The following is an 18,063-nucleotide window of genomic DNA, read 5'->3' as shown; positions in this document are numbered from 1 at the left end:
CTGAGAGCGTAGACCTCAGCTCAGACCATTTAGTCCAACAACACTTCAGCGGCATCTACAGCATTGGAGGTCTCTTTATACTTCCAAACAGATTAAAATAAAATATATATATATATAGATTTTCACCAAAAAAACTAAACAAAAGCAAATCTAGTTATCATTCTCTTCCAAAACATCCAAATCATATCATTCAGATTAGATTAGTTAATAAAAATAAACTGTGTTTTAAAACCACTATTACTGCCCTTTTATTTACTAATTTATTGTATATAATGAGGTGCCTTTTAAAGAACATCACCGAAAGCAATGAGCTCCATGGTAACAATGGCATAACTACTTAAATGGTGAGAAGTTGAACTCGGTCATGTCTTCGTTGCATTGCTGTCTGTACAAGCAAGAAATCGCCATGTGTGCACCCGACAAAATTTTGATTTTTTTTCTCACAATTTGCAGGACATTTGAGGTGAAGTTTGAAAAAATATATATGTAAGTTAAGTTCCTAAATTGCCTCTTGTTGCACAAATGTTACACACATTTTGGGAGCCTCAGGGGATCCCCCTAGTGGCCGGGCTCCAAAACAACTGCCTGGCGCTCCTGAAATGTGTTGCAGCAAGATAGCATACAAAAAGTACGAAAAAAAACGTGATGGATATGAGTGTATTACCATGTAAGGCAAGAGTGTATAACACAGCTTGAGAAGATGTAAAACATCTCTACTATCATCTTAAACAACAGTTTAACCAACCCTAGAGTATGGACTTGATTGAACAGTACGTGATAGGTACTGACCACTGCGTGTTCTACCTGCTATTTTGACGCCGCTGACAAGTGGTCATAATGCTTGTTTGAATGTGTACAACCTCGAACTTTCAAAACATGCAACAAACTTATGGACTGAAACATCACTTCACATTGTTCAGCCAGCCGCTGTAGTGAACCCTATTAAACTTGACACCCTATATATTTTCATCTGCAGTGAAAAATGTTGTTTTTCATCCGCAGACCAACAAACGTGTCCTCCAGTGTTACACTTCACCTTCTGTAATTAGAAAGAAAAAGGAGCCAATTACCTACAAAGGTCAGTGCTGTTCCAGAAATGACCTGCTTTTTTTTTCCATCTGCAGAGGGTCGTGTTTCAACTTCGCCCTCAGGCTCTCCCTTAGCTTTAAGCAAAACAGCGCCCTCCATTTTTCGGAAGGAGGTGAGGAACACAACACCTCTGTGTGATCGCTACGAGGAAACATTCATCCACGTGTCGCGGCACAAGAAGACAGAATTACTTGTTCCCGTCGGCCATCGACTTCCTGTCAGAACCACGAGGGGGAAGTGGATCGATGACGTTTACTCATTTCACATCACAGATAAAACACATATTTATTGGTTAATCTCAAACAGACAGAAGCTTCTTCAACAGTTATCAAGGATGAAAACACAATCCTTGTTTGAGCAGCAGAGCACCTCAGGGTTTATGGGAACAGCATAGCTCAACCTTCGACTGGAAATGGGGGTTACAGTACGGTCAAGTCTCGACTCCGCTGAAGGGTCCTGCGCCCGGTCACAGATGAATGGCTGGCAGCCATTTTTGTTCTGAAACCCACACTTTTTTACACTGAAACAAATATTTTATTTGTTGAATCTCTTAAAATCTGTACTGTGAAAGCACAGCAACAACAGTGCTAGCATGGCTGGCGAACGCAGAGGTTATTCTGTTCTGCAGATCTGCTATTTTCAAATGGATCCACACCGCAAAAAGTTCCATTGGCAGTCTCAAGTGGACCAGGCCTGTATGTACATGAACGCAACAACCTATATTTCTCTCCTATTATTTCACATTTTGCCCAATAAGAATACTTACTTACTTCTCTTAGTCAAACCGAGTCAGTTTCAAAGATATTTCTGTGGGTTCTCACCGATCAGAATGTGCGTTATTTTCAGTATATCTGAAATCACGTTTATATATATGATATATATATATAAATATATATCATATATATGATATATATCAGCTATTAGTATCCAAGCATACTGTATTAGATTGAAATCTCTGTGAAAATACTAATGAAAAAATTGGTGAACAAAAAATGAAAGAGAAAAGCAGATCAGTTTAACAAATAGTCATGAACAAATGAGTGTGCATGTTTTGAGGTTGTGATGTGGCTCATAGTGAGGTGGGGGTGACACCTGTTCTGCGGTGAGTTTGGGGTTAACATTAGGGACCCTTTAAATGAATTTATTTTATTTATATTTATTTAGCATCTATGCATTATAGAGTCGATTTCCAGATCTAAATTTTTCACATTGCTCTCATCTGGAACACTAACATTGTTTGTTGTTATTATCGTGCGCTTCATGACTCGTGCGCCCCAATACTCCTCCACCCCTCGTGTGTGGAGTGTTAGCTGAAATACGAGGAGAAACAAATCCCTTAAAGGTTGTTACCTCAGCAATAACACAACGAAGAGACACACTGACGTAAACAGCCTGCACTGAATGTTGTTTTAAAACCGCGAAGGGATGACGGATGTTTAAAGTAGGCTTACTGTGTCAGAGGCCAATGGCGAAGACGCTCCAGAAAGAGTGAAGCAGATGTGACAGGTTGTGTGAAAGAAAGGGCCATGCAGGACGACATAAGATAATAGTGCCATCTGGGTTGGTGCCAGTTCTACCTGACATTGCACAGGAGTTGGTGCTCACATTGGACAGGTCATGGAGTACCGTGCCAGAATGTGGGAGACGAGTCACTCTACACTGTTTATTGAATTGTGTGTGTTTTTAAAACAGGATGGGGATAAGTTCAGGACACAGTATCTCTGGTGGACATAAGAAAGAGCAGGAGTAATTCAACCCCATTGTACCCCATTTAATGCCAAATACCCTTGACTCATAGACTTATTCCATTCTGGAATCAAGCAATTACCTTGGCTCTCCAGAGTCTCTGGAATTACAAGATCCTTGATGGAAGCGCAGAGATGAGAGTGTCAGCTACGGGTTAGATCGAGCCATGTGCTTTATTGGTGCCATTTTTTACGGCCCTGGAGAGTCAGGAAAAAGCAGGCGAACAATGATGGTTTGATGAAGTTGTAGATGTCATCTAGGGCATCCAAAAGCATGTGGCTGTCGCAACACACCCTCGTGGTGCGCTGCTCCCACGTTATTCCTCAGTCTCTGAGGAGGACTGAAGGACGTTGAAGAAGGTCGGAGGAACCACTTTACATGCTAATGACCGAACCTTCAGGTCCCTCAAGCTAAAAACCAGAATGTGAAAGCACTACAAGATGTGCTGTATAAGTTGGTAAAGCTAAACCTGACTGAAGGACCTTGCTCAAATGCCTCCACTGGCCACTTCACTGGGAGTCGAACTCACAACCTCTAACACGCTGGTCCGTAGATTCCAAAAGGTGAGAATAACGCTGCTGATAATTAAAAACAGTAAAGATGAGAACCATTAAAACTTGGATTACACCCTGATATCAGATCACTCTTTCACTCCTCGGGTCCTAAAACCCCAATTCCACCTCTGGAGGAATCGGCTCTTCTGTTTGTGAACGCTTCACACACCAACAGCTTGTGTCCTTTTTTATTCCAAAGACTCTATTAGCCTCATTGATTTCATTGTCAAACTATATGTAGTGTAAAAATATAGCGAACCATTAGCTCTTAATAGCCCCATTGTTCATTTCTGCCTTACAGGCCGTGATTCAGGCGAGCATCAAGCATTATTACCTTCAACTTTTATCACCCATGATTAAGGTTATTTAAGGCCCTGGGGAATGGAGTTGTGGGGAGCTGGATTTAAGGAGTGTATTTCATATGTTTGAGCGGATTAAATTAATATTTGTCCAGCATTGAGCCAGGGTTGGAGGGTTGCTGGAGCTAATCCCAGCATTATTTGCCTTTGTCTAGTTGTAGTGACTCGTAATGAACTTGTTGTCAGGGTTGGGATCCTATGCTAATGTAGCATAGCATGCCAGCTTCTTAATGCATCCACCCAAATACTGTGAGTGAAATTATTCCTAAAAAAAAAAAGTCAATTTTATTCTACTGGATCAAACAGAAAAAGACAGTGGGTAATAAGTAATAAGACTTGGCGTTAAGAACTAAGCCATCTCATCCAGATTCTCATGAAGAGAGCAGCACTAAAACAGCATAAACAGCATGTTCTTTCCTCACTGCTGCTCTACAACCTGGCATTTCAACACAGCTAGCATTCAGTCCAGCCACTTATTCAGGAAAACAGATGTATTTACGGAGCCTGTGATTTAGATGAATTATCTCATCTGGGTCTCCTCTTGACCCTTAGAAAAGCCGCGGCCTCGAGACTTGCCAGCACACACCATCAATCCACTTAAAGATTCCGAGTGTCACCCTCAAAGCCACATTCGTCATTCGCTGCATGCGATTAACCTTTTGCACTTGAGAGTAACAAGTGCAGTCTATAATGAAAATCGATGGTGAACCAGTGCGGCGGGTTTGTGTTCCTACAGTGCACAAGCTCAGAGTGTGAAGTAAACAATATGCTAATTCATCTTATGGGAGACAGGAAGCAAATCAATTGAAACCAACACCCTTATTCATCCTCTTGAAAATATATAACAACAAGTCAGGTGATCTCTCACTCATGTTTTTGGTGACTCGTCGGAGTCCTGAACCATAGTTGTGGAATGTGGGCTCACACAGGAGGCACTTCTCTTTGGGGGCATCTAAACCTGATAATGTTCATCTGGTTTAAAACATTTTGATCCAGAAAAAATGTATTTTAAAAATTCACTTGAGTTGATTTTGGCATCGGGAGAGGCTCCTTAAAGTGCCAGAGACATCGCAAGCCTTCAGTCATGCTAGTCTCGGCCAGGTAAAGCAAGAAGAATCCCTGGAGCCAGATGGATATTGATTCCTCTGGGTGAGGCTGAAACTTTGCTGTTGGTACCGGCACCTTTACCAGGCTTGTTCCTTAGGACAGTGGTTCTCCGCTGGTCTGGTTGGGGCATCCCTCCCTCCATCACCCCGCAATACCAAGCGGTGCAACAAAATCTCAACTAAAACCCACACGAGTCAGTAGTCTTGAACCATTTCACTGCTAACTCTTTCAGTGTGACCAGGAGAGCAAGGGGTCATGGGACGCCAAGAACTCTATGCCGAAGACCAAAGTACAAAGTTCCAATATCCTATTGCAAACAACTTATTTCAGACAGAAGGACCACTGGATGTGCCAAATACAGCCAGAGGTTCATTCCTTTCCCTCGACTTTCCATCGAAATAAGAAGTAAAAAAGCATCATCTGGAAACATTCTTGAGAGCCAGGCGAGGCAATGAAACAGAGACGACAAATAAGCTTGGCAGTTTGACGGAGCACCCACAACACTGCAGCTTATCCGGGCGAAAACATTCCGCAGGACGTGAAATCGATATTTTCAGACGCAGATCAGTTCAGGAAACCAAGTGTCTCCTCCTGCACCACTCCTGTCGCTTAGAATAAGCAGAGGAAGCCGAAACATTCCTTAAGATGTTTATTGTCAAGTTGAGCTCGACAACCTGAGGCTGATTGTTTTCATTTCATTCATGCCGAAAATATGCCGAACACATCAACACGGACCTCAAGTGTTTTCACAGTGGAAGCTTCTCTCCATCAACATCCATTAATAATGCATTTTCTACATGTCTATTTATATTACCTCCATCCAAAACGCGTTTACTTTTGTACATGCAGTTGGTGTAACATTAGTCGACCTACAGATCTAATAACGCCATTTTTAAGTGTCATCTTAGATTTTTGTCTGTGCTCTGGGCTGCCAGACAAATCAATACAGGACATTACTCTGAAAAACATTATGGCCGCCTGCATGCATCATTGCAGTTCTGTCAAGCAGAAAATGGGCTTTCAAACCCCTGAGCAAGGTTCAAGTAATTCCCTTAGGAACTCGCAGTTTTAGTGACACTGTGTTTTTCACAAGTTATTCCCTTGTAGAGGAAGAAAAAAAAAGATTATGACCACAATATTTCTCTGTCAGGCTGCAGCAGGAAGACAGCGGAAGGTCAGGGATGGAGTGGCCGCCTTTAAGAGGCGATGATCGCAGTCATAAAGGAAGCAAGGAAGAATCTCATTTGGCAGCTCCGTTTTCACGAGCGTCATTATCGTACAGCTCTATGTCCTGCAGACTGGAGGCGTCGGTGTCGTCCCCGACGCTGCCCTCACTGTTCCTGAAGGGGATATTGCCAAGAAACGGATACAGACTTTCAGCAAACAACTCTCTGATGTTGTAATAAGGGAGGTCAGGGTCTTGTCTTTCAGGTTTGGGGACACACTCAGCCTCCATGGCTTTGTTCCTTTGATAGTACTTTGAAAACTTATTGAAGATGATGGTGACAGGAAGAGCAACCACCAGTAGTCCACATATGATACACAAGGTGGCTACGATCTTCCCTGCAAAAGTCACAGGGCAGGCATCTCCGTAGCCCACCGTCGTCATGCTGATGGTGGCCCACCACCAGCCTGAAGGGATCGTCCCTAAATCGGTGATTTCCTCCTCCTTTTCAGCAAAGTAGATGAGGGCTGAAAAGATGGAGATCCCCACTGAGAGGAAGAGAAGAAGAAGCCCCACCTCTTGGTAGCTGTGACGCACAGTGGCGCCGAGCGCTCGCAAACCAATCGAGTGTCGAGCCAGTTTAAGGATTCGTAGAACCCTCATGAGGCGCAGAACCTGCACCACCTTGCCTACATTCTCTATGTCTTCGTTCTCCTCGACGGCGTCCCTGTCTGTCATCTGCAGAGCTAGCGTTGCATAGTAAGGCAGGATGGACGCCACGTCGATGATGTTCAAAGCGTTCCCGAGGAACTTTGCGCGAGATGGAGCGACGATGAGTCGGATGATGAATTCGGCGGAGAAGCAGGCGATGCAGATCTCCTCCAGAATGGTCAGCACTGGGTCCTCGATGGGCTTGTCGTTTTCATCCACCTGCTGGAACTCCGGCATGCTGTGGACGCACATGGCGACGATGGAGGTCAGGACCACGCTGAGGGAGGTGACGGCAATGACCTTAGAGGCCCGAGAATGTCCCGGGTCCTCCAGCCTGAGCCACACGTAACTCCTCACCTCCCCGCACCATGCGCCCTTAAACTTGGCAAGGTCTTTGTCCAGAGCAGACAGCTCCTCGAACGACGAGTCCAGGCTGGGCTGCTGCTGGTCGTCACTCCGAATGTCCCAGTCCTGGTCCTTGATGTAGTCCTTCCTCTCATGGTACCAGTTACTGCAGCAGGAGCTGAGGTGAAGCTCCTGGATGCCCCAGTACTCGATCTCCTGGCCGAAGGAGAAGACGCAAAACTCCTCCATCATGTGGATCTGCCCGGTGTGGTAGAAGTTGAGCACGCAGAGGAACAGTCGAGGGTTTCTGTCAAAGTAGAACTCCTTGTCCAGCGGGCTGTAGTCGTCGCACAGCTCCAGGATGGACGCCTCGCTCTTGCAGCGCACGAGGCGTCCCAGGCGCGTGTGAGGGAAGCGCAGCAGAGTCTCCGGGTGCACCTTGTACCGCACACCTCCCACGTTGAGGTGGACCTGGTCTTCCTCAACCCCACACTGGTGGAGGATTTGCCCATACCCCATTCTCCTGAGGACAGAGAGACACATTAATGCTCCGGCACACATCAAACATGGAGGACTTAAGAGCTGCTGTCGATCAAGACACATTTGACCGCTCTGTTTGCTGAACACATTAGTCACGTGGAGGAGAAGAAATCAATAGAACACACAGAGGAAATGCCGTGAGTGAAGAAGCGTCAGCGGCTGTCACTTCTGCCGGCTAAAGTGCAGGATTATCACCAGCGGCATCAGATTACGCTGCAGACCAGACGAACAGGGAGGAAACAAGAGGCAACAAGTCGAAACTGATCCACACGATTGAAAACAGAGGGGAGTGTTTGCCTTCTTTCTACTTCAGATAACTATCATCTCTGTCCTGTTGGAGAGACTGTCAATCACACCCTGCATTTCTCAGCAGCACGAGGAGCCACTCGCTGCCTGTTGAGATTCATTACGTCCTGGTGTGACATGGTCAATGAACCGTCAACCCTCGCTCTTCAACTTAGAAACCATGGGTCTATGACAGAAACACAGTCTGAGACGAGGCATATAGACCTATGGAACCTGCAGACTTTATCTCTATCAACGTCTCATGTCATTCTCTTCTCTTGCCACTTTTGGGCTCTTTGGTTCTACTAATGGATCTTGTCGACTTCATTGAAATACACAAAGTGACTAGTGTTGAAACTCGACTGGATCTGGACGAGCCGTCTGTAGTGAAAGCCACATGTCTGTGCTCATGTTTTATCAACATATTAACATGCCTATATTTGAAACAAGAAGTCACTGTGAATTTCAATGAGTGAAACCGATCTCATTTTATGAATGTTTTGAATTTATTTACTCATCACCGTCATCAGAATTAGCATTCCAGTGCTTCTTATTGGTGTTTAAATCAATGTTATTGCCCTCAACTGTTGTTGTGTTAAATTAGTAGTAGCATTTTTTTTTACAAACTACAATTTTTGAATTTGTGCTCGATATTTTGTTAGCTAGTCACTAATTTTCTGGTGTTATTTTATAGTGCTTATTTTACGTCGAATCAAACTGTTCAATTTCATTTTGCTTCTTTTAGCTAACACTTAAAATTAAATTCGCAGGGAGGAGTTCTGAGCAGTAGTTTTTGTCTATAGCATCTTTGCTTGCCTTTTTGAACACATTTGTTTGGATTTTGACACATTCTCTGTTATTAGCATAAGTGCTAGAAACTCTGCATTAGTATTGCTAGTTCAGTGAATTGCTACCACTAATATATTGACTTTAATCGTATTATGATGAAAAGCCTTGAGGATTTAAAAAAAACACATTTTGCTTCATTTTTGGTTACAATTTTATGGTACCAATTTCGTTCGCTTATTGCTAAGAATTTTCTTTTATTTTCTATTTTTATACTTTATTCTAAACTTCATGTCAAACTGTACTGTTAGTAGTACATTTAAAATGTATATTTTGTATAGTTTGTATATGTTTTTGTAAACATTACTAGTGTTGTTGTTGTGATTATGATTGACAGCATCTGTATTGTTTTTCGTCTTTATCGAAAACATGTCAGAGAGACGTCGAATGTTCCCATATTAAGAGGCTTTCAGAACAAACTGACTGACAATCGCATCGACAGATACCAGAATTGGTGTCAGATTATAGAAGACTCCCTGTCAATCTAAAGAAGCGTTCGGTATAAAGCCTGCCACCTACCAGCTTCTGAAGTCTTTCTTTCCATGAAAATAACTTTTTATCCGTAAAAGCTGAAGAACATTCTCAGTCCACGCAGCAGCTTCACTCCGGACAGGAAGAGCAGAGATGGGACGGCGCCGGCAGCAGGTTCCTTTTTACTGGGAGCAGGGAGGGGTCAGTGAGGGAAGGAGGGAGGGAGGAAGGGAAGGGGGGATGGACAGAGGGGAGTGGAGCGGAGGGAGGGAGGCTGCACAGATGTGGAAAGACCCTCATATTTCTAAATATTTCATATAGATATGTCCCACTCTCAGAGATGACAGCAGGTTTGATGGAAGCTGCATGTCAACGGCCCAGAAAGAGAAGAAACATTACATGTGACTGGCCTCACAATAATCAGGCAGTTCATATTATTATTCAATAAGATTACATGACATTATTTTTGAAATAAATAAACTGAGAGAATGAATAAAACTATAATATCAGTCCATAAATGTTTATAATGAAGTGTCTCATGCAGATGTTATTTATTAATGTAATATTTTTTTACACATTTTTAACTCATTTATATCTAAAATTTGTGAACCATGTTGCATGTATAAATCTATTTTTATTTTATGTATCTGTATCACACAACATGCATACAACATGCAACAAAATCACACATTTTTTCACACATTTAAATATATATACGTGTGTGTGTGTACTCCCTTCTTTGTTTGTTTGTGCAGACTACTATCCTTTCACTGTTGACCTCCCTCCCCCCTGTGTGTTAGGCTAATCACCATCCCGATTGAATCCACCTGAGCGCTGCTTCATTAGCCAAACTGGAGCTGCACCTTTTAATGCTCCAAAAACACCCGGGCCTCTCCTGTTCCACGCCATGTCGCCGTTATCTGGATTTGGCTTGGTGTCCGACCTTCTTCTTCGTCACATTTGCCGTCCATCAGGCGGTGGCCTCTCTTGCAGCTGGCTCCTTCTTCTGCTGGCGATTGTGGGAACATGGGGTCAAAGTGATCTGTCTTTTGGTGAGCTCAAGGACCTCCTCACGTCTGGCGGGCAGGTCACTGACTACTGTGTTTTTCAGGAATCCGCTCCACATGTTTAGGGAATGTCATGCGTGTGGATGTCGGACCGTTGGGAGAGAAGCGCCTGGAAGTGGCTCTTACTTTTAGTAAGTGTCCGTTTGGTTGTGTTCCCCCTGACACCAGCTCTTGACTCCAGATGAAACCAAATCACTGAGCAGTCCGTAGCAATTGTGAAGACTGTGAGCGTTTTGAGTTGTGAGAAAAGGATTTTTCTTTTCTGTTGTAAATTCATCTTATTTTTTTCATTCTGCTTAGATGTTTAAAGGTTTATTCCGTTTGCATCAATGCAAGGTTCATTTGACTGCATTGTCTGAAAAAAAAAAATCTACACTCCCAGATTTTCCTTTTTTTTAATCGACACTGATTTTTATATTTTGCCTCCATAGTCAAGCAGCTACAAGCAGAGGTTGATTCAAGATGGCGATGGCGAGTTGGCCTGTCAAACTGAGTTATTCTCCTTCTAAGTGCAAAGCTTGTCCTTTTTTTGGGAGGGGTAGTTGGGGCATGATGCTGAGATACTGCACAGCAGGTCTGGTTTCAATGATGTTTAAATATGAGCCAACAATCCACACGGCCCATGTAAAATGATATGGAGGACTGGATCTGGCCCCCGGGTCTTGAATTTGACACCTGCCCTCCTCCTTCCAGATAACTCGGTGTACCCACTCACTCCCAGGTTGGAGTCTCAGTGTGGCTTCAGCACCAAGAGGGACCAGCTTGGGAACACCATCATTTATGCCTCACTTCAGAACTGCTTTGCTTGGAATGTGGTGAGAGATCTGCACGCAAAATCTATATGTTCCGTCGAAGATCGCTGTCCCTGAAACTTGAAGGGGTTGCTTCTCCTCAGGCGGACAGTTCCTTCACAACATCGCTGCAGCTTCGCCTGCATGGGAGCAAAGATGAGGAGGAAGAAGTCTACCAGGTGTCAGAGACCTGCCACTACCAGACCTGGGCCGCTCGGGAAATCATCTGCGGTCCCAACTTCATGGAGGTGAGGGGGTCGGGTGCCGATGCTGGTGACAAGTGTCTGCATCGCACATGAACATCAAGGCTTAGACGCCAGACTGGATCATCGCTGATGGTGACCTCTGTCCCAGGTGTCCATGGAAAGGACTGTAGCAGAAGATTCTACACTACACAATGCTGATCATCGACGGACTGTGGAGGTAAAATCTGCCTCCAACAAGCACAACTGATGAAGGGGAAATTACTTGCACATTTAAAGAGACAATGAAAATGGTGGGCAAAGTGTGCTCTGGGGGCCACACAGGGCCCTCATTAGGTCAGAGCTAACGTAAATATTACATTTGAAGTGTTTATTTTTTGCATTCTGTGATTCTCTAACTCCCTCAAAATAAGTAAAATATGTTGCAGGACATGCCATGAAATAAAGTGCATTGATTTTATTGACTTTATATTTAAGTCAAAAGTAAGTTTTGTTTTTTTCTGTCCTTTTAGAGCAAATGCCCCTCACATTGGTGTCATAGGAAAGACTGTAGGCCCTTGGTAAATCTAGTGTCCTGTTGAATTTGTGCTCAAATGTTGGAATTCCTCTAAAAATAAGGTGATAATAATGAGATTTGTGTACCATAAGTGCAATTCTGATTAATGCAAGGACAAACAAGGTCAGAAGTTGAGAGTTGAAATGGAGACTCAAAGTAGGTGGATAGTTGCAGGGCTCATCCTCAGGAGGCCACTCCAGCCTTAGCGTTCCGTTCATTAACCACGTCTTCTGATGCTTTGTTTCCAGAAAGTCCTCTTGGACTCGGAGTATAAACTGTCCAAAGTGGTGTTCTACACTCCTGCAGAGAGGATTATGAAGCTGGAGGACGCCCAGCAACTGGGCTATGGGATAGGAAACACTCCATCACGACTTGTGCTGAGGAGCCCTTTATCCACACATGAAACATACACACAAAACGTGAGTGATGATGAGCGCGCCTTGCCGTCACCGGGCTGACGTGGTTGTTCTTCAGGTGGCAGGAGTTCGCATGAACGTGCTCCTGATGTCAGCCGTGTACAGGAAGAAGTGGCTGACTACTCAGATCGACGCCACTGCTGTGTGTCCGGTGGCAGAAGGTAAAGACGTGTGAAAGAGTGCCTCCAGAAAGACGTTTTAACCTGCCCTGTGACCTTTTTAAGGGAGTGTGACCTTCACGCCCAACTTCATCACCTGGTACCTTCCGCGCCACATCGACCCACTCATTTCCTCTGACCAGTTCACGTTGATGGAGGTCCACATGGGGGTGGATGGAGAGATTCTTGACAGTACTGAGTTGGAGAACAGAAGATATTCCCTGTCAGTCAATGACATTCACATCATTGTGGAGATTCCTGTCGGCGCCGTCGGTGGTTTCTTCAAGGTCAGTTGTCATTTGAGTCAAGACCAGAGACCTTGAGAGGTGGAAACGCGACTATGGTCTACTGAAACTGACCATGTTCCATTAGGAGTTTGAACTTGAAGTTCATCTTCAGGTTTGAGTAGATGGTTTTGTCTGTTTCCAGAGCCTGGTCCAAGACGGCCAGTACCTCTCCACCTACTCCATCGAGCCAATGCTGGAGCTACTCTGGGTCGAGGAGTTCACTCAAGACCAGACGAGATACAAAGTCATGATGCCCATCACCACCCCTGTCATGTCGCGCCCTCCTCAGGTTATCGACAGTGAGTCCTCTTGCGGCGTGGCCATGTGCCCAAGTTGTCCTGCTAATGCCCGTCGCCTCCCGCAGACACCATTCCGCAGGAGCGCATGTTTAAAGTGCTGATCGGGCCTTTTGGCTTGGACGCGGTGCTGATGAATGTCTCCTTCCCCGGAGAGGTCTTGTCTTTAACCGACTGCCAGATGCGAGGTTTCGATGTCCAAGAGCTGCCGTCCCAGAATGGCTCCAAAGTCTTCAGCATTCAAGTGCCCTTCTCAGACCGCGTCGTTCATCTGAGGGTGAATGAGCACGTCAGTTTTTTTTTTTTTTTGTCTGTTTATTAACCAATGCGTTTCACAGGCCCAACAGGGAGAAGCGGAAGCGTCCGTCTACACTCTCCAACTGGCCCTGGGTCTGCTGGTGCTGCCAGAGCTCACACCCTTTACTCACTTCGTACACCTGGAAGCTAGAGTGGTCGACGTAGGTCGGTGATCTTTAACTTGGTTTTTAGAGGCCTGAGCATTTAGCAGGCAACCGCTTGGCTTTTTTGCTTGTGTGTAGCCTTTTAGCCTCTATGTACCTTGCTTTCTACAACTGGAGATGAGAAAATTTGAGCTGGCACTTGACTGGGATGCTTAGATTTTTCTGTGGTTCTGATGTTTTAAGTAATTTCACATTCTAAGATTTTTTTTCGTCGTTTTTCATGGGAGAAGTCACTTGTTAAATTATAACACTTCCACATCAGTGCTCTGCAGCGTGATGCATGACTAGTGCTTGGTTTCATCACCCCTGTCTGAGCGCGAGCGATTGTTCTTGTGTATTTATCCACTTCTAAAACATCTCCAAGCAGCTATCACTGCTGTTGTGACTCAAAACGCTGGATAAGTGTCTGCTCCTCGGAGGTTCTGACGCTCAATACGATGCCGCCGTTGTCCAGACAGCCGAGTCGGGAGCTAACAGTGGCTAATATTAGTGTCCAACACGCCATGTAAACAGAGGCTCAAGCGCTGTAGTGGGCTCACCGTGCCTTCCGGACTAGGCGTGGTGCAGTGTTTGGGTGCATTGGAACAGAATGAGAGAAGTTCGGGAGACTGGTGTCTGACTAAAAAAAAATGTTTCATGACGATTATCATGTCATAATCGGATGAAGACAATCATAATCTCGATTAATTGACCAGCCCTAATGCCTGTGAAATGCCACCCTTTTTCACAAAGTGAGGTTGGAGAACAATGTGGCTACATGCTGATTAAGGCAGTTCACTGGATGTTCCTAAGCTTCCCCACCTTTCTTCTATCTTGACTCCACAATTCAACACCGGCGACAGTTGCCCCATCCGCCACCGGCCACTGCGACTACAAGAGCTTCATCCTGCTGGTGAAATACGGCTCGGACGGCTTTAACTTCAACGCTCGGGTCGGCCAGAGTCTGCTGACGGTGTCTAAAGCTCAAGAGTACGGCCTGCTGCAGAACGGAACCCACTTCAGTTTGGTGGTCCCCTTCGCGGCGGATGATGTGGTGTTTGAGGTGAGGCTGACCGCCAACGTGCCGCTTCGACCCCCGATGACCGTTGCATCTCCTGCAGGCTGTTGACGAGTGGTCGATCAGAACCAGACTTGATCTGACTTTGAGTCACCCCGAAACCGGGAAGACCCTGAACTCCTTCTCCCTGGCCTGTAATTTCCGCTCCTCGCTGGCAGGTTGGTTCCATTCATCCTTGAAGTCAGTGAATCTGAGCTTAACTGGAGCCTGTTCCTCCAGAGTGTTTGTCCAACGGGACCATGACCGCCCTGGCGATCAAAGTGGAATCGGTCCCCAGTCTGGACCCTCGGCAGCTGACCCTGTCTGATCCCTCCTGCGGTCCCACGTACAGCGACGACCGCCACGCCTACTTCGTCTTCACCGGAGACTCCTGCGGCACAACCCGGAAGGTACCACTCATTTTCCAAGTCTCCTCAAGTGACCTTGAAATTATTCCCCTTCTAGTTTCTTTCAAACGCCATGGTGTATGAAAACGAGATCTCTCTGCCCGACCACATGATGGAAAGGGAGAAGCAGGAAGGGGAGATGGAGGAGCCCGAATACGAGTGTGTCCAGAGATGAACCTATATTGTTGGTCTGACCCAAACATGGCCGTGACCCGCTCCCATTTTCTTGGCTCCTTCAGGTTGAAGATTTCCTGTTATTATGACATCACCTCACGGCAAGCGGTTCCCCTCCACACTCGCCCGCGCAGGAGCGAACCGTACGCTGACAATGCACAGGGAGACCTGGACGTGGAAATGCGACTGTCTTCTGGTTTGAACATATAACACCCTCCAGGTAAAATCCTGACTAGCACAGACAACCCGTCCTACATTTGCTCCTCAGACGACTCCTACAAGCTCTACTACCGAGCGGAGGACTTCCCCCTGGTGGTGTACCTGCAGCAGCCGCTCTACTTTGAGGTGGAGCTGATGAAGTCCACCAATCCTGCAGTCTCTCTGGAGCTGGAGAGCTGCTGGGCCACCACCAACAGGGACCGCCTGTCCCCTCCCAGATGGGACCTCATCATCAATGGGTGACTTGCACAATGGACGGGATGCTAATCTCTTCTCGATGGAGCTTGAGCAATACATGGCTGGTTAACTGTGACTCAAGATAAATGGCTTTGTAATTCTGTAACTGGTCGGATAACTATGTTAACTGGAATGTCAGAGGCCCAGTTGGTTTTGAAAATCAATGATATTTAATGGCTGAATGGAAACTAGGATGCAGGTTTATTCCCTGCAGCTGGCCAGCGTTGACTGGATGCCAACCAACAGTGCTGACTCATGAAGTCTTCCACCCCAGATTAAATGCATTTGTGACTTCCAGGTGTGCAAACCCTGCAGAACCGTTCCAGGTCACCTTCCATCCAGTCGAGGCAAATGACAAAATCCAGTTTGCGTCCAACATGAAGCGTTTCGAGGTCCTGATGTCCGCCTACTCCATAGACATGCTCAGTCCAAACACCCGGGTATGTCTGGGCGCCACCTTCTAAATCAGTCATGTTTGACCAAGCCGTTTCTCTCCTTCAGCTCTTTGTCCACTGCGACGTGCTGATCTGCGACCCCAGAAACCCTCTGAATGAAGCCTGCAGTTCCCCGTGTTCCAACAAGAGCAGAGACAATGGTGAAGTATCAACAGTCACCTGACTCTGGAGGTTCTTCTGGAAGCTAACTACAGCTGTCCTCAGTTCAAAGGAACATGAAAGACCTGGACCATGTGTCAGCGGGACCCATTCAACTGAGTAATAAAGAATTTTAAGAAACACAGAAATGCTGCTTTGTTGCTGTCGCAGTACAAGTGCTTTTGATGGTGTCTGAACCACAGAGGACTTGGTTGACTGTTGAAGCTCCTGATGGAAGTAGCTTTCAATTTGAGGCAAAAGAACACTTGTTTTTGTGGAGTTCAGAGACTGGAGCTAGTCTTATTGCCATCAATTCACTCATGGCTTGGCTATAGATGTTTCACAAAAGAGCTGAGCCAAAAGGCTTCACTTTGCTGACTGATTCCATTGAGTTTTTGGCTGTCAACATTCTTGGTAGCGCTGACTGGCCTGTCAGGATGTCTCTCGTGACAGGACTCTGTTCCCAGGATTTTGGCTTACTCTCATGCATTTTGGTGAACTCCAAGGTTGTTTTTTTTTTTTTTTTTAGTGCTCCTCCAAAGCCCTTTTCCATAGCGTTCCATTTCAATCATGATGGTTGGTTCGTGTTGGAACTGATGCACCTTGAGCTTGCAGCATCAGTATCTGTGGAGCTGCTTATCCACCATTCAGACGATCCTGCGCTGTGACCTTGCATCAATTTCTCTCTTGTCCACCTCCAGGGACATTTGCTACAGTGCCATGGGTTTTAAACCTGTGAGATTGCTGATAGTTCTACACAATTGTGGTCCTCAAGACTACTGTCTTTGCCACTCACCGTTCTCCAGTGCAGCACACAGACACAACAAATGACGCAAGTCTCCTTTTAACTACTAACTTGCCACAGGTGAGTTTTAACAAACAGGCGCTTGCAACAAGGTTTTTACCCACAATTTTGGAAGGGCATCAACAATTTTGACCGGCTTGTGTGGAGGTATGTCAAATGAATCTTTTTATCTCTGCTTGTTTTGTATTGTTTCAATTCACACAAAGGAAATAAGTGTACAACAAAATGTCTTATTGTTGTAATGTGAGAGAAATGGATAATTTTGTCAAAAACTATCTGGGCTGCCAACAATTTGGGAAATGACTATTAAATCAATGTATTTGATTTTTTTGGCGTTCAGATGGTCCAAAGATGTCAAGTTGTTTTGAAGATTTTTTTGAGTTTTGAAAAAATGTCTTTTTGGCATTCCTGTCGTCTTTGTGTCATGACCGATTTTTCAACAAATCAAAATTCAACTTGGGCATTTTAATCAATTCCATCACTTTCTTCGATGTTCAGATGGTCCAAGGATGCCAGACAACTTGTCTGGCACTCAATCATTTGGGTTTTGAGTAAATCTAATTTTCTGGTATTTTGAGTCCTTGTGCCACAACCGATTTTTCAAAAATCACCAAAATCTGACTTTTTCTTTAAATCAATTTCTTCTATTTCTTTGGTGTTCAAGTCATTTTCTGAGTTTTGAAATGTCATTTTTTTGGCATTTTGAGTCATGGCCGGCCCATGTCATTAAAAAAAAAGAAAATGATGCTAGACAAGTTGTTTTAAAATAATTTTTTGAGTTCCGAAAAAGTGTTACACAAAGCAACAACAGTAACCATCTTGAGGACAATATGGGGAGCCACATCTTAGTTCATCAAAAGCATCATCAGCTTCTCTCAAACTCAATGTCTCCAGCAGCATCTCCTGTCCTCATGCTGTGGAGTATGTCGTCAGAAGATGCACACATATGCAGGCTCGAACATCTGTGCTGCGCTGATGATTTATTCAAGGCATTTAGACGCGTGATATGGAACAGGAGGTTTTTAATGTCAGCAAAAGGAGGGCTTCTTAACGGCTCATGCTACAGGGCCTGTCGACATTAAATCACGGTGCAGTCCAAGATGAGGGGTCCGTTTAAATGTGTATCAGTGAACCTTCTA

The 18,063-nt window shown here is 45.0% G+C and overlaps 2 protein-coding genes across 2 annotated transcripts; one reads left to right on the top strand and one right to left on the bottom strand.

The window, feature by feature from the left end:
* Positions 1–5,596: 5,596 nt before the first annotated feature.
* On the bottom strand, positions 5,597–9,358 carry kcns3b (potassium voltage-gated channel, delayed-rectifier, subfamily S, member 3b). The gene is made up of 2 exons (XM_053881375.1): positions 9,267–9,358; positions 5,597–7,599 (listed from the first exon to the last, which is right to left on the bottom strand). Exon 2 carries the CDS (start codon positions 7,593–7,595, stop codon positions 6,096–6,098), a length of 1,500 nt encoding a protein of 499 aa, XP_053737350.1. The 5' UTR covers positions 7,596–7,599; positions 9,267–9,358; the 3' UTR covers positions 5,597–6,095.
* A 200-nt stretch (positions 9,359–9,558) lies between these two features.
* Positions 9,559–16,144, top strand: LOC128768594 (zona pellucida sperm-binding protein 2-like). The gene is made up of 19 exons (XM_053881557.1): positions 9,559–9,568; positions 10,330–10,416; positions 10,979–11,100; positions 11,181–11,324; positions 11,431–11,499; positions 12,084–12,254; positions 12,310–12,412; positions 12,476–12,696; positions 12,839–12,995; positions 13,061–13,269; positions 13,340–13,457; positions 14,284–14,495; positions 14,554–14,668; positions 14,730–14,899; positions 14,955–15,055; positions 15,136–15,266; positions 15,339–15,528; positions 15,825–15,952; positions 16,011–16,144. Exons 1-19 carry the CDS (start codon positions 9,559–9,561, stop codon positions 16,142–16,144), a joined length of 2,592 nt encoding a protein of 863 aa, XP_053737532.1.
* Positions 16,145–18,063: the final 1,919 nt, after the last annotated feature.

The sequence above is a fragment of the Synchiropus splendidus genome, chromosome 12 (genome assembly GCF_027744825.2).
Source record: "Synchiropus splendidus isolate RoL2022-P1 chromosome 12, RoL_Sspl_1.0, whole genome shotgun sequence".
NCBI classification, from domain to species: domain Eukaryota; kingdom Metazoa; phylum Chordata; class Actinopteri; order Syngnathiformes; family Callionymidae; genus Synchiropus; species Synchiropus splendidus.
This window is presented reverse-complemented; position numbering and strand designations above follow the sequence as displayed.

Excerpts from the sequence above, each read along its gene's own strand:
- kcns3b (XM_053881375.1), bottom strand. The coding sequence starts at position 7,595 with ATGGGGTATGGGCAAATCCTCCACCAGTGTGGGGTTGAGGAAGACCAG.
- LOC128768594 (XM_053881557.1), top strand. Across the intron at positions 11,101-11,180 it reads ACTGCTTTGCTTGGAATGTG|GCGGACAGTTCCTTCACAAC; the intron begins GTGAGAGATCTG and ends GCTTCTCCTCAG. Across the intron at positions 15,953-16,010 it reads CTACTCCATAGACATGCTCA|CCGTTTCTCTCCTTCAGCTC; the intron begins GTCCAAACACCC and ends TGTTTGACCAAG.